This window comes from Megascapheus bottae, chromosome 2 (genome assembly GCF_031878675.1).
Source record: "Megascapheus bottae isolate mThoBot1 chromosome 2, mThoBot2.hap1, whole genome shotgun sequence".
NCBI lineage: Eukaryota > Metazoa > Chordata > Mammalia > Rodentia > Geomyidae > Megascapheus > Megascapheus bottae.
In genome coordinates, this window is record NC_143510.1 from 95056949 (window position 1) to 95081790 (window position 24842).

A 24842-nucleotide genomic window follows, 5' to 3' on the forward strand; every position below is an offset into this window, starting at 1 on the left:
GTGAAGCTGATCATCAAGTACCGTTCCTCTTAGGTGAAGCTATTCTTTAGTGACTGGTTAGTTTTCTACACATTTCTGTCGTATGAATCTCATTCTGAATGACCAGCTCACTGCACCACGCTGGTGATATGTTCACTACCAGGTCTTAATCTTAGAGTAATTTTCACTGTCATTTCGGTGTGTATGAATGTTGGCCTTTGAGGTCTGCCTTTGTGTCACTCAAGTCCAGGGCTTGGGTGGTGGCCTAATTGTGCTGTCCCTGGTATTGACCTTGGGGTCTGCTCCTCCAGGAGCCTCTGCCTTTCCATCACTCCATGAACATGGCATTTTCTCCCTCTCCAGTTCCCACCCCTTCCTCCTGCATGGCCACTGACCTCTGCCTAGAACATGTGCCTATGCCCTCTTTGTAGCCTGAGGTTGGTAAGACATGGGGCTGGTAGTTTCCTTGACGTGTCATCCACCACATTGTAGCTTGTTCAGGTCTGTGTGACTTTTCTTTTGTGAAAACCCCTTGTTCACTCTTCTGCTGCTGTCCTGAGCCATGACAGTGAGGCCTCCTTTATTGGTGTTTAGCAGCACAGTTCCTATGGTGAAGAGAAGAGGAGGAGGAGGGCCACCTGGCCTCCAGAATTCCTGTACCAGCAGCAGCGGTACTCACTGGACACTGTGTGGAAATTGAACTGTATGACTTGTGGTGGGATGGGAGGGGAAAACTGGGAGGGAGTAAGGGAAGGGGTGACATTGTCCCCTGCTAAAATTCACTCTTTACATAATTGTAACCTCTCTGTAGATGACCTTTTATAACAACAAAAAATAGATAGCTGAGGGCCAGTGCAGAGGCATCATGTGCTCAGTGCAGCCTTGCCATGGAGGACGTCTGCAGGCAGCAGCCTCAGACAGAGCCAGGGAGGGGCTCTTGGGTTCCAGCTCTGGGCTCTCTCATGGTTTGGGGCCACCACTGAGACCTTCTTCAGGGCTTGCATGCAGGTGCCATGTCCCCTGGGATCCTGCCCCACCACATGTGTCTGTCACATTGATTCCTGGGATTCTGCCCCAGCACACATGTGTTTGTCATACACCATCCCCCGGGATTCTGCCCAGCACATGTGTTTGTCATACTCTGTCCCCTGGGATTGCGCCTTGGCGGGTTGCTTCTAGTAGACATCATGAGCTTGTGACTTTCTTGTCTTGAAGGTCAAGTTGTGTCTGCCTAGGTCATCATAGAACAAGGTGCTGTGGGCTGGGCGCTTACATGATGAAAGTTTAATTTCTCACGGTTCTAGGGCTTACAAGTCCAGTGGAGCTTCTGGGTGATTCCATTTTAGGGAAGAGCTTGCTCTTTGGTTGCGGCCAGCGCCTTCTGAAGGTGGACAGGTGACCCTTCCTTCTCATGTTCCCAGGGACGTGGGGCACTCTAGTGAAGACACTGTGGTGCCAGGTCCCTGTCCCTCTTTCCTGACCTCACGTAACCTAATCAGTGATCCCTTGAAGGCCCCATCTTAACGGCAGCCTCCCTGGGGCGGGTTTGCACACAGGAGTTTGGAGACTGCTTACGTCCAGGTGCAGTGGCCTGGGAGTGCCCTGTGTGGTGAGTTACGCTCAGACACAGCCCACGGTGGAGGTTGCCGTCCTCATCACCCGCCTAAGGAGGGAGCGTGACCCAGACCCTGGGCAGCTGGGATGGGGGAACCACATTTCAGTTCTCAGATTCTCAAATCAAAATAATGACATGACAGGACACAAGCACCCTTCATTTTTCACTTTTGAAATGGAGTCTTTGAAGCTTGTATAATCACAGGAACAAAGAAGTGCCAGTGAGTTTGAATTGTGTCAATTGCAGTGGCATTTAAGGCTCTGCATTCCGAGGGAGTACTGATGCTTGACAGAAAGCCTGTTCTGGAAGTCAGCTCTTTCAGGTGTGTGACGTGTTGAGCTCAGGGCTGGGGATGCTGCGCCCGAGGCCTGTTTGGTTGATTCTAGAGAGGGGTCAGGGCGGATCCCCGCTGGCAGTGTGGCGGGGTGGGGGGTGCGGGAGGCCAGATGTGGACAGTGACGGGGCGTGAGGAAAGACGGATGTGTGCAATGATGGGTGTGTGTGTGTAAGGTCTAGAGATGAACAGTGATAGTGTGTGTGTGTGCGGGCGGGGGGGAAGAAAGGCAGGCAGGAAGGCAGGCAGGCCTGTCTAGATGTGGACAGTGTTGTTGAAGGCCCTCACCTCACTAAGTTTGTTTAGGGCCATTGCATCCTCCCTTAGATCCACCTCTCAGCCAGTCTATGTGGGCGCTGGTACGCAGGGCAGCTCTGTCCAGTTCGCCTGCCCACCTGCCTTGCTGTGTGTCACTGCTTACAGCCGCTGGAGGGTGGCTTAGAAAGCGCCCTGTCCTTCTTGGGCATCTCCTTTGACAGCAGGGGCAGAGGCCATGTGGAGTGGGGCCCACTGCTGTTCTAGGAGGCAAAGGGAAGCATCTGCCCCGTGTTCCGGAAGAGCCTTCAACTTAGAAGCCCGAGGAACGAGTTGACCTTATTACAGTGTTAGAAGTTAATGAGCTCCCAGACTTTGGGAGGCCAGGAAAATGTCAGTGTGAGAACAGACTTGGTGAATTTTGGCTCAAGGGATCAGTTTGAGGGTTAGAAGAGGAAAAGAGATGCAGGCTCTCACTGTCACCGCTGCTCTGTAGCCAGAAGCCCTGGTGAGCTGGGTGGGGCTGGCCCCGATGGCTGCGTGCCTGGCTGTCACATATGGGGTCTGGCTTTCCGTGGTCTGTCTTGCACGTGACGTGGTGAGAGTGGTATGCGCAAAGGACTCCACAGCAGCACCTGGCATACGTGTAGCCCCAGGCCTTCAAGGCCCCCCTGGACTGCTGTCGCAGCGACAGAGGCTCACGGGACTGGGCCAGCAGTCGGCAGTAGCTGGAGGTTCTTTTGGCAATTCTGCTTGGCCCGGTTGGACCACTGCAAAGTGAGCTGCAAAGGGTCCTGGCCTGCCCCGCTCCCTAGGCCGGCTCCTCTGTCAGCCTGTTAGAGACGACCGTGCTGGCCCCGGGCAGGGAGGCCAGGGGCGGGGCCACAGTGTTTCTTTATTCTGACAGTCGGAAGGAAGAAAATGTCAGGATTCATCACGGGAAAAAAGTCCTATCTCTGTGTTAAATGGCTTTATTTACTTGTGAATTTCCCCTTCTTGGGTTTTAATTCTGGTTAAATGTGATTTCAACAAAATTTCTCTGAAAGCTATAGTGAGTACATTGTAAAGGTAACATTGACTTATTCTCTCAAGGTAGAATTCAGTTACAGCTGGTAAACTAGATTCGGCATTATTGCCACCCAGGTGAAAATACTTCTATTACCCCCGGAAGGTAAGCGGTGGGAGACTCAGGCCCGTGGGTACCCGGTGTGGCTGCCTGGCTCCAGCGCTCATCCCCTGAACGCGCTGGTCAGCTGTGCTGTGAGGTAGGTCGTGACCTGTGTCACCCAGCCTTCGGGCACTGCTGCACCGGCCCCTCCTGGGTCTCCTTCTCTGTGGGCCGGGTCATCTTGCGTCTGCGTCCTAGTCTGGTACTGAGTGTGGTGGACTCTCAGTGCATCGTCTCCCGCTTGGGAGCCGGAGAGGATCGTGGGGAGGGGAGGCCCCGCCTCGCTGTGTTCACGTCTCAGTCTGTCCTCGGAGCTGAGCCTGCGCCCGTGGCCACGTCTGCACTGTCTGTCCTCCACTCTGACTTTCTCCCGACGCTCCTGGCCGGTGTCTTGTTGGTGCCTTATTTGCCGCTGCGTCACCCTGGAAAGTGAGGAAGTTGAGCTTGTCCTCCTGAAATCCTCGCTTTGTCGTGCGTCGGCACGTCCAGTCAGCACCGCCCCGGCGCATCACGCGTCCGCAGGCTGCGCCAGTGGGTTGCCTGAGAAGAAGCTAATGCAGCACTCTGCTTTTGGGCTCCGTGGTGGCTTTGAGTTGCTTCAGCCCAGCTTAAAGAGGAAGTGCCCCTGTGCCCCTGTCCTGTAGGGCAGTGGGGGATGTTATGGAGGGTTTTTTTTTTTTTTTTCTGTCATTACTTGGGTCCTTTTGTGGTCCTGTTTCTCTGGGACTCAGTTCCACCCACTGTTTAGCAGATCTGAATGTGTAGAAAGTGTAGGGAAGTGTCACCATTTATGCCACCTCTACCTGTCCTCTTCTATGACAGAAGCCACTGCCTTGGCAGTGTGGATGGCAGCAGGGTATGGTGTTGAGGTGGGGCCAGGCCTACCTGCACTACTGTTCCATCCGAGTGTCTTGCCACTTGGTAATGGAGCTGTACCAGGTCTTGCCCTTTGACCTGTGGGCTCCATAGGTTTCCTGCTTCTGTCCTTAAATGGCCATGGTGCCAGGTAGAGACAGTGATTCCTGCCTGTATGCAGAGATACTAGGTGGTGGTTTGCCACCATCCAGTTGTTGGGGGCAGTGAGGAGGCCGTGCTTGTTGAGGAAGGCCTGATTTAAGGATTTGAGAGCCAGGGGTCGTGGGGCTCCCTAGCTTACCCCACTGCTCAGTCTTCCTTTCCCCTCCCCACCAGCCTTTGCTTCTAGTCCTCTGAGGGGAGACGGGTGTTCAGTTCTCACACTGTTATCTCAGACTTAGGACTCCTCTCCTCCATCTCCAGACCTGAGTGGTACCTTAGAAGAGGGGACCAGAACACGTCCCTGGGGCACATTCCAGGGGGCCTTCTTTAGCTCTCTGTTCCCTCCCTCCCTCCCTCCCTAGGCTCCCCAGCTCTTCCTTTGCCCTCTCTAACAAGTAGAGAGGGATTTACCTTCTGAAAACCTTCCTGTTTTGGACCTGCTGTGTCAGGAGAAGATCCTGGGCAAGTGACCTTCAGGGAGGCTCACATTTGTGTCCCCCGCAGACAGAGGATTGCTTATCTTTTAAGACCTGGCCCTGAGGGGTGGTTGGCTTGTGACCTGGAGGACGCGCTGTCCTGCATTGGAAGCCTGAACTTAACAGTCATTGAGAGATTTCCTTCTCCAGGCCTGCACTCTAGCACAGCTATAAAAGACGTTTGCCTTTCAGAGTGGAGACTCTGGAGACCGGTAGGCCTCCTTACCCAGCCCACTTCCTGGCCTGTGGGAAGCCAGCTGGCTCCAGTTGTGGTCAGGGCCGGGTGGGGGGGCTGCAGGGGGGTCTTGCTTTGTTCGTCTAGCCATGTACCTGCGGGAGTGGAGGAGCCAGGCAGGAAGAGCCCTCCAGTGGACTGCACTCACTGCCTCTCACCAGCCCACACTTGCTTCCCGGGACCACTGAGAGGTGCGGGGCCGGGGTGCACAGCCGACTCAGTAGTGCGCAGTGCAGCCTGTGCGAGCCGCTCCCTGGTAAAGCGCCCTGGAGGACCGGTGTGCTCAGAACCGGGTGGGCTGCAGGGCCTTTCAACCTCCCGTCCTGACGGCGGGCCTGGCGTTTAGTGCTGAGCAGAGATTTACAAATAAAATAATTCCCCTTGACCTTAAGAAGGAAACGTCTTGGTTTTAATGTAGGCCATCAGATCTGGGGTTGAAATTATCCCCAGTGTCACTTTCTGTTCTGTTTGTGGGAAAAAATATAAAGTGGTTGTTTTATATCTGAAGAACCAGTGTCATCTCGAACTCAGGGCAGGAGGCAGTGTTTTGAGGGGGTGCTTCTCTGCTGGGATCTGCCAGGGCTCAGTCAACTCGTTATTGCGAAGGTCATTTTCCTTCCTACCCCATGAGTCATCGGTCCTTCTGTTAAAGTTACTGGTACCATTCCCCAGTTTCCCCCCCCCCCACAATAAAAGCAGGGGAGCCGGTGGCTCATGCCAATTATCCCTGACTTTCTGGTTTCAGACTCAGCTTGTGCAGACAGTCCTAGAGACCATCTCCAGTTAACCAGAAGAAAGGTCAAGTAGTAGTGTGCTAGCCCTGTGAGCACAAATGCTACAGCCTGAGACTGAGAGTTCAGACCTCAGTACCAGCACACACACACACACACACTAAAAGCAAACAAAATCCAAAAACAACCCCCAAATTAAAAAAAATGAAAAAGTGGAACCACAGACTAGATTACTTCACATAAATAGATATAAGAATTCTGAACAAAAGCTTTGGCAAATCAAATCCAACAGTACATAAAAAGAACAACGCATCATTGTGACATGTGGTTTATCTCAAAATGCAAGGTTGATTTAACTGGTGAAAAAGCAATCAATATAGTTCATTGTATTATCATATTAAAAAGAACAAACCTATAAAAACCCATCTCAACATATGCAGGAAAAGGAATTTGACAGAATCTGGCATCCATTCTTAATGAGAGCCCTCAGTAACCCAGGCATCGCAAGGGACACCCCGAGCTCGGTGGAGACAGCCAGGTTTACACAGAACAATGTGAATCTGAAGCTTTCCCACTGAGCTTAGAAGTGAGTGGAGTGTTTCTTCTCACCCCGCTGTTCACTCTACGCACTGGTGATGTTAGCCAGTGCATGGGGCAAAATGGAGAAATGATCAAAAACATACCTGTGCCTAAACGGCATCCAGACTGGAGAGGTAGATGGCTTGGCCATCTCCTGAGTTCTCAGGGGTGGGCACAGGCTGAAGAGTACCAAGAAGAGAGGCTAGCAAGAATTCAGGGCCCGAGGCCACTACAAAAATGAATCCATGCCATTAAATGAGCAGTGCTGTTTATGATGGCATAAAAGTGTCAAGTATTTAGGGAAAACATGACAAAAGAGAAAATAGTTTATATACAGAAAGCTGCAAAACACTGCAGCTAATTATGTCCAGAGATCAGAAGACTCAAGACTATTAAATATCATTTCTTTCAGACTGATCCCCTGTTCAACTCAGTCCCAATCACCATCCAGAATGCTTTTCTGTTAAAACTGACAGACCTCGTGTACTTTACTGACCCCAGCCTCTCCCCTGTGGTACTGGAGTTTGAACTCAGAGCTGTCACTTGCACAGTCTGTTTGCTTACCTGGTACTCTGTTACTGTGTCATACCTCCAACTTGGCGTTTTGCTGGTTATTTTGGAGATGGATGCGAGCTTCCTCAGTAGCTAGGATTACAGACATAAGCCACTGTGCCTGGGGACAAGCTGGTTTACAGAATAGCTAAACCACACTGAGCAAGATAAACAACCTTGAAGGACTAATGCTACCTGGTTTCGAGAACTGTAATCAAGACCTCGTGTTTTTGGCATTGAGACAAAGATCAGTGGGATAGAAGAAAGTGTTTAGAAGTCAAGCCGCTCATACCCAGAAAAATCTATTCAAAAAAGGCACAAAAGAAATCCAGAGAGCTTTCGGGGTCATGCTCTGGGCGGCCTTTCATATTGAGTCCGACAGATGGCCTTCGGCCTGACCCACCCGGACCATGGCTTCGGCTTTGGAGGAGCTGCAGAAAGACCTAGAAGAAGTAAAAGCATTACTGGAAAAGTCCACTAGGAAAAGAATACATGATACCCTGACATCTGAAAAATCGAAGATTGAGATAGAAATAAAGAACAAGATACAAAAGAAATCACAGAAGAAACCACAGGTTGACAGTGAAAAGCCAGCTGCTGTTGTTGCTCTCATTACAACTGGATATACAGTGAAAATCAGTAATTATGGATGGAATCAGTCAGACAACTTTGTGAAAATCTACATTCCTTTAACTGGAGTTCATCAGGTTCCCACTGAGAATGCACAGGTGCGTTTCACAGACAGTTCATTTGAGGTTTGGTAAAGAATCTAAATGGGAAGAATTACTCCACAACAGTGAACAATCTCTTGAAGCCCATCTCTGTAGAAGGCAGTTCAAGAAAAGTCAAGATGGATACAGTTCTTATGTAGAAAGAAAGCAAGTGTACGATGGGATCACTTGACTCAAGTTGAAAAGAAGTGGAAAGAGAATGACACGGAAGCAGAACCTAGTGAGGAATTAATGAATGTTCTAAAGAAAGTTGATGAAGGTGGAGATGATGATATGAAATGCACCATTAATAAAGCCTGGGTGGAATCAAGAGAGAAGCAAGCCAAAGGAGACCCAGAATTCTGAGACTTTTAAATCCTCTTGGAACCGTGATGCTTCCAATAATGCAAAGTCGGGCAGATATTTACACAGCCTTCTAAGTTAAAGGCAGTGAATTCTCCATTTCCTGCTGGAGGATTTATTTAAATAAAATATGCTTATTAAACACTTTTTAAAAATCCAGTGGCAAAGCTGCATCTTATATCTATTAAACCAACTGTGTATATACATTATACTTGAGGGGAGGGATTGGATTTGTATTTGTACTAGATTGACAACTTGGATCTGAATGATTCAGGTTTGTTGTAATCCTGGTGAGAAAGCGTCTACAAGAGCGCAGTCTTTGGAACCTTGAGTTTGGCACTGAAGGTCTCTTAGAGTGACACCCACACCATGGGGTATTAGAGAAAACCTGGGCAAATAAACCGCCCTTCTCAAAATGAGTCGGCTCTTCGGGCGTTCCGGTCTCACTGATCTGCACTGTGTCGTCTCAGTGTGAGTTGCGTGGGTCAGCGCCACGGGCCAAGCAAGGCCACATGCAGGCGCCTGGCCTGACTGCCCCTACCCCCTCTCATGTCCAGGCGTGCTGTCCCCTGTGCCTGTCTGGTATGGGGTGGCCAGTCCTCGCTGGGCTTCCACGCCGCGGTCTGATGGCTTGTTGCCTCCTCCCTGGGAAGCAGCCTCTGCTCTGAGGTGTGTTGTGTCTGGTGAACACGTCTGCGGATGGGGATGATTTCATGCCGGGTTGCCTCACTTCCGTGGAACCCTAGAAGAACTTGTATTTTAGATTATGTTACTGTCAAAAATACACCTTAATACCTCTCTGTGTGCCGTGATGCCAGATCAGCACTGACTCTTTACCGCGGCTGGAGGCTTTGCTTTACTCCGAGCCTGTCATTACGGAGTCCCCAAGGGTGGATGGTACCCTCCTGCGCTCTGGGCTCAGGCGGCACAGGCGCCTCTTCCTCCAGCCATCCTGGCCGCTTGAGGCTCACCTGCGTGTGCACAGCAGCTGCCTTTGGGATTGGACCCCTTCACTTTGACACCTGCGTGGTGTGTGGAATAGCAGGTAGCAGTCATGGACCCCGCCTCCACATGAAGTTTGCCTTGGACAGTGGTGGAGAAGTAGTGTGCCTCTGCCCTGGTGAGTGCTGGGATCTGGCCTTAGGGGTCATCTGATGGTGGCAGGTGCATCTTCTTCCATCTCAGTGGCCACTGCACAGTTCTGCTGCTGACCCCCTTCAGTCATGCACCCAGCCCTCCCAGATTGCCCGGACCCCGGCTATACTCAGGGCCCCAGGACACTAGCACTTTCGACTAGCTAGCTGTACATCCTTAGGCGTCTGTGATCCCTCAGCAGAATAACTTGTCAGAACGACTCCCAGAACTGAGGCAGCATTGTACCTATAGACACACAGGTTTATTGCAAAGGGCACAGGCGGAGAGGAGCTGCCGAATGGAGGAAGTATGGACAGAGTCAGGAGGGCTCACAGGCCTGCAGCTCCCTTATCTCCTTGTGAGTCACGGTGGCCGCAGCTCTCTCCTGCCTCCTCGGAGGCCAGCCCAGTGAGACCCCAGACCCTGGTTTGACCCAGGGGACCAGTCAGTCCCCACTGTGGAGCCAGCGCAGCATACAGGGACACATAGGAGCCCCTGGCTGGACCAGGAGCAGAGGCCAAAGTCTTCTTTTCCCTGGGAGCTGAGGCTCCGGGGTCCTCTGGAAGGGCTCACCTCCAGTGTGGGAGGGGCCAGCACTCCTGGTTACCTCCCTGAGCACCAGGGAGGGGTGAGGCGCTTCCTAGGGCGAGGGCCCCTCTGGCCCTCCAGCTTTGTGAATCAGGGTGTGGGGGGCTCTGGCCCCAGAGCAGGCGGAGGTCTCCCGTTCTGCCTTCAGCACATTCCTGAAATGGTGTTAACATTTTCTAAGTACACCTCCCTCCCTGTTGATTTCCATGACAGGTTCTGAAGACAAAAGTGTGTTTTCTGAAGGGTAGAGGACTGCCTTGTGCTGCGGCAGGCAGTGTCGGCTGCAGTGCCGAGGGACAGCCCTGGAGCCGGCTCTCCTGGGCCTGGTCTCCCTCTTGGAGTGTGAGGGTACAGTGTGTTAGGACTGGCCAGGTGGCTTTGGGGTCCAGCCTCCCCATCACTTGGACCTTGCTGGTCTGGAACCCTGAGCCGGTGCTCCACACGCTGTGGGCTGTTCAGCCTTGTTCCTGCAGCGCTTGTCTGAGCGCCTCCCACCGCCTCTGGCGTCTGAAAGCCATCCTTGTCAAGTCTTGTGTCCCTTCCTGCCCCTCTCTCATTAGGCTGGTGGTTGTGAAGGCTGCAAACCAGAGTTCTGGTGAGCCGTACTGGCCCAGTGGACCTGGTGTGGTCAGCGCTTCTGGGGTGGAGTTCTGAGACCAGGCCCGGAGTCCCCGCTCTGGATGGCAGGTTGGGAGGGATTGGACTGTGAAATGCCCTCAGGCTCAGCCCTCGTCCTGCACACCCCTGGCATAGCCGGTCTCTGGGCCCTCAGCGGGCAGGTGTGCAAGGCCTGGCTCTGTTTGGGACCTGACTTTTCCCACCAGTGAAGGAGGGCTTCCCCGCTGTAAAGAGGCCCTATGCTCACTGGCAGTTGACTCTTGTTTCTGTTCTCCATCCTTTTAACTGATTAGAGTTGAAATCTTTCCCCCAAATCAAAGCCTATTCATGTCTGGCCCAGCAAAAGCATGATGTCTTCACATCTTCCTTTGGCTCTGTGTGGGGTGCTTGAAAGATTTCTTTGTCAGGTAGCTAAGTGTGAGTAATTGCGCCTCTTCTTTGGGCAAATAAATCTGAGTGGTGTCTGGTCTTGCGTCAACAGTGTTTTTATCCCACGTCAATGCTTTTTCCTTTTTTAGCGAAAGTTCCAGGGCCCTGCGTGTTTGTGCGATGTGTCTGCACTTCCAGTCAGGAAGACCAGAGGTTCTGAGAATTCCAGCCTATACTTCTGCTGTGGGAAGTGCTCAGGAAAAGGCTCAGCAGGCCATGGCTGTTGGCCTTGTGCGCCCCTAGTCCCGTTCCTTTTTTGGTGTTTTTACAGCCTCACACGGTGTTGTGAAAGGACTCTTTTCAGCCTGAAAGATGACAATAATTACATCTGCCTGCTCATTCATTATGTGCCCACCCTTCTTTCCAGTGAAATGGAAATTCTAGTCTCAGAATTATTGCTAACCAAATTACCTTTATCAGTGAAAGAGCATCTGCTCACAATTACTTATAAAATAGGAAAAATGAATCTTTTCAGCATATACATTCGCGGCTCTGATGTGTATAAATTGAAAGTCATGCTTGGAGTTTAGCAGTCCATTTTTCACCATGTTCAAAATAGGAGGCAGCTCTGCAAGAAATTCATTATGCACGTTAGAAGGTGGCCGGTCCACTTTATCACTCTTCATTACCTAGTTCCGGAGAAGCATGCGGACAGTGAAGAATGGCCGCTGCCCATGTGCACAAGGGCACCGTCCAAGTAGCTCCGGGTCACATGCTCTGTTGGCTCCAGCCAGCCAGCTCGGCTGCACCGTGTGTGGGGCGGCCCAGAGGAGCTTTGTGGTTTCCTGTGTCTGCAGATCATGGTGTGCTGTTTGCCGTTTAGCTCCCGTGGGTTTTCAGGGTCCAGTGCAGAAGGGAAGGCAAAGCACTTGGGGTGCCCACTGCTGGAGACTGAGACAGCTCCACAGGTCACGTGATTTGTCCCTCCTGCCTGTCTTACAAGCTGCCAGGCTCCTGGCACATCTTATCTTTCCTGGTGCATTGCTTTCAGAGGCAGCCAGGGAAGTGGGGCCTCTCAGAGGCCTGCTGGGGACCACGGGATGAGGAGCCTTCCATCCTGTGTATGGTTGATGCCCAGGACTGGAGGTCCAGCAGGGCTGCCCAGCTGTGCTCTGCGGAGGGGCATGGCTGTGTTTGGTACAGGGCTCAGGGTCATTCCTGGGGCCTGACCTATTGTGGCCTAGCTCACGCCTTTGGCCCAGTTTTCTCACTGGCAGTAGGGAGAGGGCAGTCCAGGGATGAGCAGGGGTCACCGGGGCAGAGGAGTGGATGCAGGTCAGAGGTCACCAGGCTGTGACTTAGAAAGGCCCCTCCTAGAGTCACCAGCACGGAAAGCCTCAGGGCTTGCTGGGTCTGGTCGCTGCCTTTGAGCCTGCAAAGAAGGCGAAAGGGTTAATTTTCCCTCCGTTTCATTAGGTTACTTTAATGACAGATGTTCTGGAAATACATGTGAATTTTTCAGAGCTGTTTCTGGCCAGCTCGTCTTACAAAGGTGCCACTTGCCTCCTGGGCCCACGTGAGAGCTGTTTCTCTGCCCTTGCCAATGGGTGGCCCCTAGTTATGCAGCAGGGCGGGCCAGCCAGGGACCGCAGTCCCCCTGTGCACACACACCGGCTCGTCCTCCCGTTCTTCCCACGTCACCCTCACCATATCTCTTTCAAGCAGGGCAGGTGGGCATCCAACTGCCTCAGCACTGGTCAGGGGGCCAGGCCCCGGAGGCAGCCCTGCCTGGAGGAATGGCGGCCAGCCAGGAAGGCATGGTCACTCAGATACCTGCCCTGTTCCCTCACCCTTAGAGTGTCAGAATGCAGGGCCAGGTCCTGTTGCCTGCAGAAACCCACCTGAACCTGTGCTAGGAAAGCGCAGTCGCTGCTGGCGCTGTGTCTGGATCACTGCACATGGCTGGCCCTGCTCCGGCCAGAAGTCCGTGGATTGCTGCAGGGCGGGAGTGGCTGCCAGGCCTCCCCCCCACAGGGAGGGGCTCCTTCTGAGGCCACGGTGGCTGACTGGAAGGTCACCCCCGTGCTGCGTTCCTTCCCTCACCCTGCCGCCGTTGTCAGAGGAGCCACCAGCACGATCATTCCTCTCTCTCAGGGTAGAACCGTGTCCAGTAAAAAGTCATTTTCTGAACTGTGGGTTCTCAGCTCTTCATCAATATGAATTTCATATCATCTAGAGCATCCTTGTCTGTGCTCTGAGCCTCGCCCAAGGCTGCCATTAATCCTGGAGGGCTGTGCCTTTGAAGAATAGGCAGAGGTCAGCCTGCGTGAGGAGCCGCTCCCAGAGACTGGAGCTGTCCGTGCTTCCACGTGGAAGCTGGAGGGAATTCCACTGAGAACTCACTGTTCTGTTTTAAAAAGAATTTGCTCATGTAGAAAAACAGAAATCCACCCATCGCATTTGTATGTGTGCTTGATTTCATTTCGGCTAAGTTTATTTTTTAGCATTCGTTAGTTGTAGGAGGGGCGTTTCACTGATATTCCCAGACATGCAAACCAAATGCTCTGTCAACCTCATCCTTCCTTCACACTTCTCGTTCCTCCTCCTCCTCGAAACAATCTTAACTGGTTTCATTGTTCTGTTTCCCCATGTGCATACAAAACATCTTGGCCATCTATCCTCATCCACCCTCTCCATCCATCCTTGCACCTCCTGTGATCACCTGCTCACACCAGAGCCCGGCGCCAGCCCACACCAGAGCCCGGTGCCCACACCAGAGCCTGGTACCAGCCCACACCACAGCCCAGCACCCACACCAGAGCCCGGCGCCCACACCAGAGCTCGGCTCTCCCTTGCCAGACCGCTAATACAGCCAAACCAAATGAACCCTCTCAGTAGGAGCTGAGCGCCAGGTGAGCGGGCTAGCTAAAGGGCCCACCACGAAGTCTTCCTTCCTGCTAGCCTTCACCCCTCCTGCTGCCCAGCTGGCACAGGGGTATGGCCTTCCCTGCGTTTCCCCGCAAAGGCAGTGCATGGTGCAGCACACAGGGGCCCCTGCGTGAGCCTTCAGGCTGTCCTGACGTCCCTGGAACCCTTCCCCGCAGTCACGCTGCTGTGGCATTCTCCCCTGGGTCTTCAGGGCCCCTTTTGACACCCTGCCCCCATGTTGCTGCTGGGGTGGGGTGTGTTGTAGTGTGGTTCTTGTGGTTCATACTGTGTGCTGCCTCGCATGGCTGCATCTGTGCACCCTCTGAGGCATTCTCCAGACCTGCCTCCGTCAGCCTGGCCCCTGGTACTGTTAGAGCCGTTGAAGAAAAGAGGTGTCGAGAGGGGCTTGCTGACCGGGACAGTGAGGCACGAGCGGCTCTTTTTCACGCATCCGTTGCTATCCTTCCCAGTCCTTCAGAGTAGACTGCCCTGTTGTGCTGGGCCGGAGCGCAGCCGCCCTGACCAGCGGAGGATTCCCCTCAGGAAGACATCATACACGGAGAGCAGGGCTCGAGGCTGTGGAGTGGCCTGCCTCAGCCTCGGGAGAAGGCAGGATCACGTGGCTTAGAGGGAGGTGGGTGGTAGGGCTGGCTTCAGGGTACCCCACGCTCCTTCTCCACCCGCCTCCTCAGTCGTGGGGGGCAGAGCACGCGCGCGCCCGTGCCATCCGTGCTGACAGCAGCTTGGGCACGTCTCCACTGCCATGGTCTCCACCCCCTCCGTCCCCATCAGGCAGGCTGTCCTGGTGGAGTGAGTGCTGGGACGGCCCCGGCCCCCCGGGCTCTCCTGACCGCTGTGTTTGTTTGGTGCAGAGCAAGTCCACGGGCACCTGGAGCGGCACGAGGTGCGGTACCTGCAGTTTGCCTTCCGCTGGATGAACAACCTGCTGATGAGGGAGGTGCCCCTGCGCTGTGCCATCCGCCTGTGGGACACCTACCAGGTGAGCCCCGCCCCGCCCCGCCCCAGACCCCTCCGTGCCAGTCTCTCAATTGAAACATAGTCCTTTAAAAAGTCCATTCTGGCGTTCTTGTCATTTGACTAATGGAGAATAAGAAAAGACTTGGTACCGTCTGTTGGTCCGTCCGTCCGTCCATCACTGGATGTCACTCTGGCGGCTTGGTGACGGTGTCCCAGGGCTTGCTGGGTATATGCTGCTCCCCACTGGAAGTCGGAGCTGCTCCTGTCAGAAGCTCCACACTCCACACTCCCACATCCTGTGTTTTCAGTTGATTATTACAAGGAGATTGTGTTTTCTGGAACCGACCTTTATTCCCTGGGGTGTTCACATTCTCACACCTTTTCATGTTGTTCCTGAGGCTTCGGAAGCAGCATGGTGAGTTCAGGCCCTAGCTTTCATCATCAGGGCAGACAGCACGAGCTCTGCCACGGGCCCAGGGAGCAGATTTCTGAGCAGCGCCAAGGGCGGCTCTGCATCAGCCGGCTTTCACCGGGCACTCAACAAGATGCCAGCCTTTCATGTTCTGGGGGCCCGAGCCGAGCAGAGGGGCTGAGTGCTGGGAGCCTGGTCCTGTGGGTGGGTGGAAGGGGGGTGGTGGGGACGAATCCAGGCACAGAAGGGGTGGGCTCCAGCATCGGTGTCCACGAGAGCATGGGAGAGCAGCTGGCGGCCGTGTCCTCCCCACAGTGGGGTGCTGGCTGCTGGGCTTCCCTGCCCACCACCCCTTCTTGTCCTCTGAACTAGCCTGGACAGGTACCTACCGCCTGGTCCCCAATGCTGCTGTGGTTGTGTGGTGGCCTGTGGCTCTTAGGTCTTGGGTTGTTGATTTGTAGCAGCCACGGAATCAAAACGCTCCTTTCATTCCCTCATCTGCCCTGTTCCATGCTCATAGGAGATCCTGTGGTTTACTTTCTGGGTTTTGTTTTTGTACCTTCTTTTTTAAAAATTGCTGTTTTAGAGATGACCTTTTCCTATGTATATAAAATAACATACATACTAAAAAGCTTGTACCTTCTAGAGTTGTTTGCTAAAGAAATGGTTACTGGTCAGTAGGCTTTGCCTTCCAACGTACTTGGCAACTGCAGAGTTTTGGGATGAAAACATTACCTGGAACATAAAGCCTTACCTGGGGTTATTTTGTTATTTAGCTGCCAGTCTAGTGCCATCGATTGGCTCTTTCTAGGATTATGGGAAACAAAAGTTAATATCCTGTAAATTGCAAATGCTTTCCATTTCTGTGATTGGTTGGACTGTTCAAGACCCAATCCCCTCTCATTAAACACAGAGTTCTTGTGATGCTGTCCCATTACGAGTGAATTAGGTATTAAGTCAGTTGCCCTCTGAGGAGCAGAAGATGGATGGACTTGCCCATGCCCTGAACCACTTCTGCAATGTTCCGAAGAGGTGTTAAAACTTGAGGTACAATTAGGGCCTCATCACTGAGTTAATTTTCCTGAAATTAAATGTTGTCATGAAACGACTCGTTCATAGGATGGACTCATCCTTGAGCTGACAGCACCCTGGTCATAAACCTTTTTACATCTTAAAAATTGGGGGTATTTCTGTTTCACAAGGCCAAGTAACCATGAAATTGTATTGCATCTTCTGGCAATGAAGATACACAGTAATCATCGGATAGCAGCTGGCTGGTTGTTTTCTTCTAAACTGGGCTGTTCATTAGCTGGGCTTTTCAGGTTTCAGTAACTCTCTATCTCCTCTTAGAGGTACCTTGAACGCCTCTTGGGACACGTGTCAGTAATAAGCCTAGGTTTCAGGCCCCAGGTAAACAGTGGTCCAAGAGTGACTGGCCTGAATTGCTATAGGCACTGAAGCTGCATGGTCCTCGCTTCCTGAGGGAAGGGAGCTGTGGCCCCAGCCTGCTACATCATGGTATTGGGTCGTCCCAAACCCCAGGAGAGCCTCAGCCTGCGAGAGCCACCGTCGGAAGTGGGTCAGCTGTGCCAGAGGCACCCGGGAGGAACTCTGGGCTTCTTCTGGTCACTGCTGGGCCGTGGCTGTGCAGCCCAGGTAATGTGCTCTCAGTTCATTCTTCTCACCAGCTCAGCCAGGTTTTCTTTAATAGCGCATGGGGTTTCATGGTGAGAGTTCCGTAGAGGTGTACAGTGCACTTTGAAGATGTCCGTCCCTCTGTTATATCCATTCAGCCCCCCCTCCTACCCCTCCCTTTCCAGTGTGGGGTGGGTTTCGTTATGCCACGCATACATACACGTACTGTGCACGCATGCCCACACATGTAACTTGCTTTGATCCTTTCACCCCTCCTGACCCTTTCCTTTCCCTCCCTCAGGTAGTCTCGCCCACCCCCACCCCCACTTTTTTTTTTAACACGCCTTCCCCATTATTCCTGCTACCATTGTCTTCATGTGGGATCCAGATCTTGCATGAGAGACGTGATACTGGCTTTTTGAAACCTTTTTTTTTTTTTTTGCCAGTCCAGGTACATGAATTCAGGGTCTGAGCACTGTCCTTGGACTTTCTCAAGGCTAGAGCTCTACCAGTTTAGCCTCAGCACCACTTCTGGCTTTTTTCTATGTATGTGGTACCGAGGAATCGAACTCAGGTTTTCGTGCTTGCTAGGCAAGCACTCTACCACCAGGCCAAACTCCTGGCCATGGCTTTTTGAAATCTTGTTCAACATAGTGGTCTCTACTTCTACCCTTTTCCTGTAAAGGTCATATAATGTATTTTTCTTTATGACAAAACAACACTCTATAATGTGTTTATGTGAGTTTGTGTTGGTGAGAGTATATATGTGTGCATGTGTGTATTGTGATTATGTATGTGCATGTGTGTGTGTACGCACGCATGTCTGGGTGTGTGTCTGTGTCTGTGTGTGTGGGCATGCACGCAGGCAGTGTTTTCTTTATTCCTTCATGAGTTGTTAAGCATATCGACAGAATCCACAGTGTGGTTATCGTTAGTGTGGTGCTCCACACGAGCACACCGATCTTTTAGGTTGCTCTACACTCCTTCAGCTGTTTGCTCAAGAGTGCTATGGTGGGCTCATAAAACAGGTCTGTGTGCATTTCTTTTCATGGAACCTCCATACTGATTTCCTTGGTAGTTGCACTAGTTTACAGCCCTGCAGCCCTGTCTGAGGGTTCCTTTTCCCCGGATCTGTCCTAGCATTTACAATCTCACTGTAGTTTTGATTTCCTTTATGGCTAGAGATGTTGAACATTTCTTTGCATATTTATAAAACGTTTATGTTTCTTGTAAGAATTGTCTGTTCAAATCATTTGCTCATTTATGAATTGGATTATTTTTCTTTTTTTTTTTTTTTTGCCCCCTTCTCTCTCTCTCTTTCTGGCCCCGCTCGCTCTGGCCCCGCTCGCTCCGGCCCCGCTTGCTCCAGCCCCGCTCGCTCCGGCCACCACTCGGTTGGGCTCCGCTCGCTTGCTTTCGCTCTCTGTCGCTTGTTGCAGTCTCGTCTCTGGCACTTCCGGCTTGGTTGTGTATGTGGGATACCGAGGAATCGAACCCGGGTCTTTGTGCATGCTAGGCAAGCACTTTAACCGCTAGGCCAAACTCCTGGGCCCTGGATTATTTTTCTTTAATCGTTAAATGCTTTTAGCTTTTTTAATATTCTAGATATTCATCCTTTTTTAATTGAATAACAGGTGAAGATTTTTCCTCCCATTATATGCATTGTGTTTGGGTTCTGGTAATTTTTTTTTTCCTGTGCAGTAAAAAGTAAAGTCCCATTTTGTAAAGTCCCATTTGTTAGTTCTAGTTCTTAAATTCTTGGCAAGTGGAGTCCTTTTCAGAAAATAATTGCCTGTAATTTATATCTTAAAATGTTTTTCTGTTTTCCTGTAGTAAGTTCAAGGTTTCAGATGCTACATTAGGATTTTTGATCCATTCAGAATTGATTTCTATACAATCTGAGAATTAGGGATCTCTCCTCTGCCGGTGATAACTGATCTTACCAGCATCGTTTGTTGAAGAGGCTCTGTATCTTGCTCCAGTGTATCTTTTTTACTTCCTCACTTACTTCCTATAGGTGTGTGGGTTAATTTCTAGATCTTCTGTTCTGTTCCATTGGTTTTTAGGTCTGTTTTTATGCCAATGCCAAGCTGCTTTCGTTACCGTGGCTCTGTTGTGTAATCTGAAGTCTGGTCTTGGGGTACCTTCAGAGTTGCTTGCTCTTTTTGTTTAAGGTTACTTTTGCTATTCGGGGTTTTGTATGTTCCCATGTGAATTTTAGGACTGATTCTGTGAAGGACACCATTTTGATGGGCATTGGGATGGGAGGGGTTTTGATGGGCCTCGCCTCGAGACTCTAAACTTCGAGGATCCCCTCATTTGGCCCAGCTCCTAGGTGCTGACTCAGTGGCTACTGTGCTCCGTCTGCCTCAGGGAAGAGGGCCTGGCCGATAGGAAACACCTACCCCCTGAGAGCTGGGCGGGTCTGGCCAGGAGTGCAGTCCAGCAGGAAACATGTGTCCACTCAGAGCTGGGCAGTGTGGCAGAAAACATGCCCAGGTCGATGCCTCTGTTGGTCTCTGGTCTCCAGCTCCTTCCTCCCTCAGCAGACACAGTCACATAGAAACACCCATTGAGTGCCTGCTGCATTGAGAAGGCCCCAGGGAGGGTGGCAGGTGCATCAGTTGGGCATGGCCTCCCCCCACAGCATCACCATCTCCTGGGAGCCACTGTGTCCAAAGGAGCATGTGGCAAGAGTGCTCCCCGTATGCAGTGACAGATGCTGCAGAGGTGATGGGCGCAGAGGAAGGATTGTCTGTGAGCATGGGAAATGGCTCCGGGGCCCTTCAACCCTCCCCTCCCCTCTTCCCCCTCCCCTCCCTCTCCCCTTGCCCTTTTCCCCACCCCATGTCACTGGGAGGGTGCTTGCCCCCCCCCCTCCCATGGCCCAGGTTTGTGGCTGGGTTGGTCAGTGGAGGCTGCAGGAATGAGGCACACAACACTGAGGCGGTGGGCAAGGTCGGGGGTCTGGAGAAATGAGAATACACAGCTCCTGGTGCCAGCGAGCGAGCGAGTGAGCAAGCAGCAGCTCTGCTCATGGCTTTGGACCACACGAAGAGCCCGTTAGCCAGCAGCGGCCTTCCCCGGAGTCGTCCGGATCCCCGGAGTCGTCTGGATCTGGATCCTTTCTGTTGGTCTCAGGCCATGAAGCTGCCCTCAAGCTATAGTTAGAGATGTGAACATTTTTCTGGGCTCAAAGGAGGCGTGCCTGTCCCTGCAGCTTGGCCCCTGTGAGAAGCCGCACCAGGGAATCTGAGCAAGCACCTCTGCTACCACAGCTGTCCTGGGAAAGGACACAGGGCCTGCCTGTGCCAGCAGGTTCTGGTGGCTTGGGGACTTCAGGGTGTTGATGAGAAGACATGTGAGTTGAGGCTTAGGAGGAGGACGTCAAGCGTAAGCGCCGAGGACAAGCACGCTGCGGGAGGAGCACACTTCCCCTGCTCCCTGTGAGGGGGGGGGGTGGGGTGTTCGGAGGGCAGACTCGAGGTGTGCCACCTGCCAGGCCGTCCAGCCGCTGTGCCCAGGTGACGGGTGGGGGCTCCCCTCCACCTTCTTGGTTGCCACAGTGCTGATTCTGTGAATCAGGCGGCATTGAAACGGATGGATTGGTGTCTCTAATAAGCCCAGAGAAGCGGCTCTCCTCGCAGCGCACTTTTTCATAAGCCCATTGAGATCTGAGGGCGGAAGCGCTTTATGCCTGCCCGCCTGCAGGAAGCGGCGTCCATCACTGTCAGCCAGCAGAGGTTTAGAAGTGAGGATACGCATCAAGACGTGGCTCTCGGCTGACGGTTTTTAGGGTGGAGGCGGAAGAGGCACAGCTGCATGTGGGAGTGGCCTTGGGCTTCAGGGGTGGCCTGTAAGGTGTCCTCAGGAAGCTGGTCTTCACGTCACAGTCCTGCTGCGCTTCCGCAGAGCCCGCTCCGGGCTGTGGGGAAGGTGGTTTCTTCCCTCTACAGCCCTGACGGTGACAGTGCTGTCCTCCCTCCTCCTTTCTCTTCCTGGAGATTGGAGATGGTGGCTGACCACCCGTCCCCGCAGTCATCAGGAGCCCTGCACAGGGCTTTGTGACATAGGGCAGAATTCTGGGCCACGTGTTTTCCTCCTGCTACTGTCTGAGTATTGGCATTTCTGTGCAAACCTCTGCTCTTGACTGAGCGCACATCCTTGTCTAGAGAGGAGCCGTCGAGCACCTCGGACTAGAGCTGATGGCTTCAAAGCCTCCACACCGAGGCTCCCTTCCCAGTAGGTTGGCTTCCCGCTTCGTTCTAAGGCATCACGTTCCTTGATCAGCACGAGCTTATCGCCACACTGCACGTTAGAGGAGCCCCTAGGTGAGTGGGGCTGCCAGCGCCGGCACTGCAGGGAGGGTGCCAGCTTCCTCGTCCAAGCAGGTCCTCTGCGTCCCTGTGAGAGCAGTGTGTCCACAGGTCTTCCATCATTCTGGCCACGTGGCTCTCTTAGAGAGGGCGTGCGTCCCAGGGGAGCCTGTGTGGAGTTAGGACAGGGGCGGCTTCCTTCTTTCTTTCTTTCTTTCTTTCTTTCTTTCTTTCTTTCTTTCTTTCTTTCTTTCTTTCTTTCTCTCTGCAGCACCTTGTTTTTATGAACACTTGTTTAGGACAACCTGTGTTCATTCCCAGAACTTGTGTCTAGTAGGTGAGCAAATACTAAACGGCCAGGGGCACAGACGTCACGCCGACAGTCCTGCAGGCACTCCTGATTGTGTGTTGGTGTGTGGCTGGGCTGCCCTGGTGCTCCTGGAGGCTTCTCTTGTGCCTCAGTGCACCCAGTCAGTGGGCGGGGGTGTGGGAATGCCGGGGGCCTTCTTGAGGGGGCAGTGGGGACACTGCTGATTGCTGTAAGGTCTCGAGTTAAAACCTGCAGGTCCTGTGGCCCTGGCCTGCTGGAGCGCAGGCCGGGCTGGCATCTTCTCAGGCAGTGAGCACCACAGGCACATCCGTCTTTGTTAGTTTGCAGTGGCACAGTCACCGTGTCCGGAGTGCTGCCCGGGCCCCAGGTCCACGCGTGTCCTGGGCCTGGGGTGCCTCCAGTGTGTTCCTTGGGGCCCAGTGCAGGCCCAGACCGTGGAGCTCCCACTGTCTTCTTGCCTTTGCTGCTCAGCCTCCCACAGGGTTGGGTCTGGATGCCATCCTTGCTTTCTGTGGTGTCCATTGTTCTTGATGACAGAGGCCCACCCTCAGTCCACTGACGGGACTCGACGTCCAGCCTCACCTTCTTCTCGCCAGGCAGAATGCATGAGAGGCGCTGGCTACCCACCCTCTCCTCTGTCGTGGTGGAGCCTGGGGGTGCTGTGTCAGGGCCTTGTCAGGGCTGGTGAGCACACAGGGGGTCCGGAGGAGGGGGGTGTGGTTTGCCTGGCCTGTTGGAGATCAGAAGTAGGGGAAGGAGGGAGGCCTCTGGGCAAGGGGGAGATGAGGATATAGGGGTAAATTCACAGTTTCACCAGGCTCACCTTTAGCAATGATTTGACACTAATTCTGCCAAGTCAGCTGATGGCATAATAGCGTGCTGGCACTCGTCAAACTCTCCCGTGTCCCAGAGCCCCACTGGTATTTCATGTGTTTGTTTCCATTCTTTCGTGGCTCCAAGGCGCCGGCCCTGGGCGTCCGCTGCAGCTTTGCCACGAAGCGGGGACTTCCCTCTGAGGCCCTGATCTGCTCGTTCCTGGCCAGCTGGTTTACGCGCTGGTGTGGTGTGGTGTGGGGCCTGAGGCTTGCTCCCCTTAGAGCCCGTTAGCTCAGCAAAGCCAGTGGCTCCCGGGAGCAGCAGCACCTGGGCCAAGAGGCGACTGGGAAGCAGGGGCTGGAGTCCAGGGCTGCAGAAAAGGATGTAAATGCTATGAAAAAAAAAAATCAAAGCACTGAGGGAGGGTGAGGTGGCCAGTGAAGCCCCACCCCGTGGTTAGAGAGTGACTGACCACTGCCGCACAGGAGCAAGGCCAGCTGTATGCGCCTTGGACGAGGCCCTCGCCACCACACACCCTTCTGCAGATGAGGCTGGCCTGGATGGCTGTTCTCATTCTCGCTGTGGTGCCCGGCTCTTGCTCGGCACCGTGCTTCCCTCCCTGCATTACATCTTCCCCACGTCTGCCTCCGTGCATCTGTGCCGAGTGGCCTTCCACTCTTAGTGGCTCACCTACTGGTGTGGCTGAGGGCCCGCCGGGTGCTCATGACTATCCCAGGGTGTGGCTCCACTTCCTTCTCCGGCCGTTGAATTCTCCGTCTGCCGTGGCCAAAGGCCAGCGTGGTATCAGAAGAAAGATGCGCTGCTTCTGACTGGAGTAAGTAGTGGGCCCTCCGCAGGTGCCTGGGAGATCGCCGGTGAGTTCTGTGGTGCTCGCAGCACTTCCTGGCATGGCCCCAGCCCCTTCTTCATCACCTTGCACCGGAACGCCCCAGCGTCGGTGTAGCCCACCAAGCCCATTGTCTCTTGGGAGTTCCTGCCTTCTTAGCCGTAGAACGTGACAGTGGCTCCCAGCCCAGATCTCCGCAGGACCAACTGCTGCCTCCCCCTGAGTAGCCAGGTGGCTGTGGGCAAGCAGATGGTAAGGTGGCAGAGGGTAGTGTAGGACTGGGTGTGGCATCACGTAAGGGTGGCCCTACTGCAGAATGGCAGTGTTGAAGGACAAACTGGCAGTAGGCCCATCTGCCCCGCTGGGGCCCTGCTCACTCCTACCCCTCCCATCTGGACTTGACCTCTGTCTGCATCCCAGTGTGACCTACAGGAGGTAATGAGGGGAGCTTCCTGGCTCTGCCAGCCAGCTCCTTCCTAGCAGTATGACAGCACCAGCTCTTCTCGGCAGACCCGAACACTGGGTGGACAAGGGGACAGAGGATGGCTGGACAGGGGAAACTGGCTGCGATTATGACTGTGTCTATGCGTAGATTCATCTCTCCAGCGTCCGGAGACAATGCTAAGAACGTTAGGGTGCTTGACTGGCCTGTGAATTCCTTGTGCTTGGAACTCAGATTAAACACCCTTGGTAATTAGGATAGTTAGCCTCTCCACACACAGCCACGATCTCTAATAGAGAGCCGGGAGCCAGAGCCAGAGAGGGCTGCGTGAAGCTCAGGAATGAGGGTGTGGGCGAGGCCGCTTTGGCAGAGAAGGGAAGCAGGGTGACTCCTGAGAGAAGGGGGGCTGGACCCCAGGAAGCAGGGTGACTCCCGAGAGGAGAAGGGGGCCTGGCCCCAGGAAGCAGGGTGACTCCTGAGAGAAGAGGGGCTGGACCCCAGGAAGCAGGGTGACTCCCGAGAGGAGAAGGGGGCCTGGCCTCCAGGAAGCAGGGTAACTCCTGAGAGAAGGGGAGCTGGCTCCCAGCAAGCGGGGTGGCTCCAGAAGCAGTCCTGGGGAGCCTGGTCTGCATCCTGTTTCAGGGGCAGGGGTCCCGAGGGAGTGTGGTGGCGGCCCCCAGTGTAGGCGTCACCCCGTCCCCGAGCTGGGTCTGGGCTCTGCACATTGGGCGTGAGGGCATCTTCCTGCTGTGTGATCTCTGAGAGTGAGCCCGGCCCTTGTGGCCAGACCTCGTTTTGCTGGCTTGCGCTCTGCTTTCCCACACACACTGCTTTTTCATGTGCACACACGTGGCACTGTGTCCCCAGGCACATGTCCATTTCTGTGTCTGATGGGAGTCTCTGCAGAGTATGGTCAGGTAGAGGTGGAGAAGCTGTACCTAGGAGAGGGTCTGGCGGCAGCGTGTGGCTCGATCCCTTCCGTGCGTGTTTCTGAGTGTCCTCTGGCCTCCCTTAGCCATAGCCTTGCTTGCCTCTGATGGGCTCTTCCCCGCCTGCCAGGTGAGCAGACAGCTGACCTGATTGGCAGGGTGTGTGTGGGGGGGGGGTTGGGGTCCTAAGCAGCCAGCACCTGGCGGAACTATTTGTTCCCAGCATGCGTTCCCCCACCCCTCCTGACCGAGGCCACTGCTGCCCACTCCGTGTGGCCTGGGTGCAGCTGCTCTTGGCACACTGTCTCCACCGTGGTGGCCGAGTGTGGCCAGTATGGAAAAAAGCGTAGGTGAGGAAAGTGGTCTTCTTTCCCAGCTGCACACAGATGCACACGTCGGTACTGCCTGCAGCCATTGCTCTCATCTGCTGTCCATTAGAATCCAGGGCTTTTGCCAGTTTCCCCTTGAGCATTGAGTTTTGACTT

General features: G+C 53.6%; 1 protein-coding gene and 1 pseudogene across 2 annotated transcripts in view; both read left to right on the forward strand.

Moving 5' to 3' along the window:
• The window catches only part of Tbc1d22a (TBC1 domain family member 22A), a 266527-nt gene that overhangs the window by 185959 nt on the left and 55726 nt on the right, over nucleotides 1-24842 (forward strand). For both annotated transcript variants that reach the window (XM_090328902.1, XM_090328903.1), the window contains exon 11: nucleotides 14524-14651. In XM_090328902.1, coding sequence (XP_090185028.1) covers nucleotides 14524-14651 — 128 coding nt within the window. The remainder of the gene's footprint in view (nucleotides 1-14523; nucleotides 14652-24842) is intronic.
• LOC150067702 (calcyclin-binding protein pseudogene) lies at nucleotides 6831-8063 on the forward strand (annotated as a pseudogene).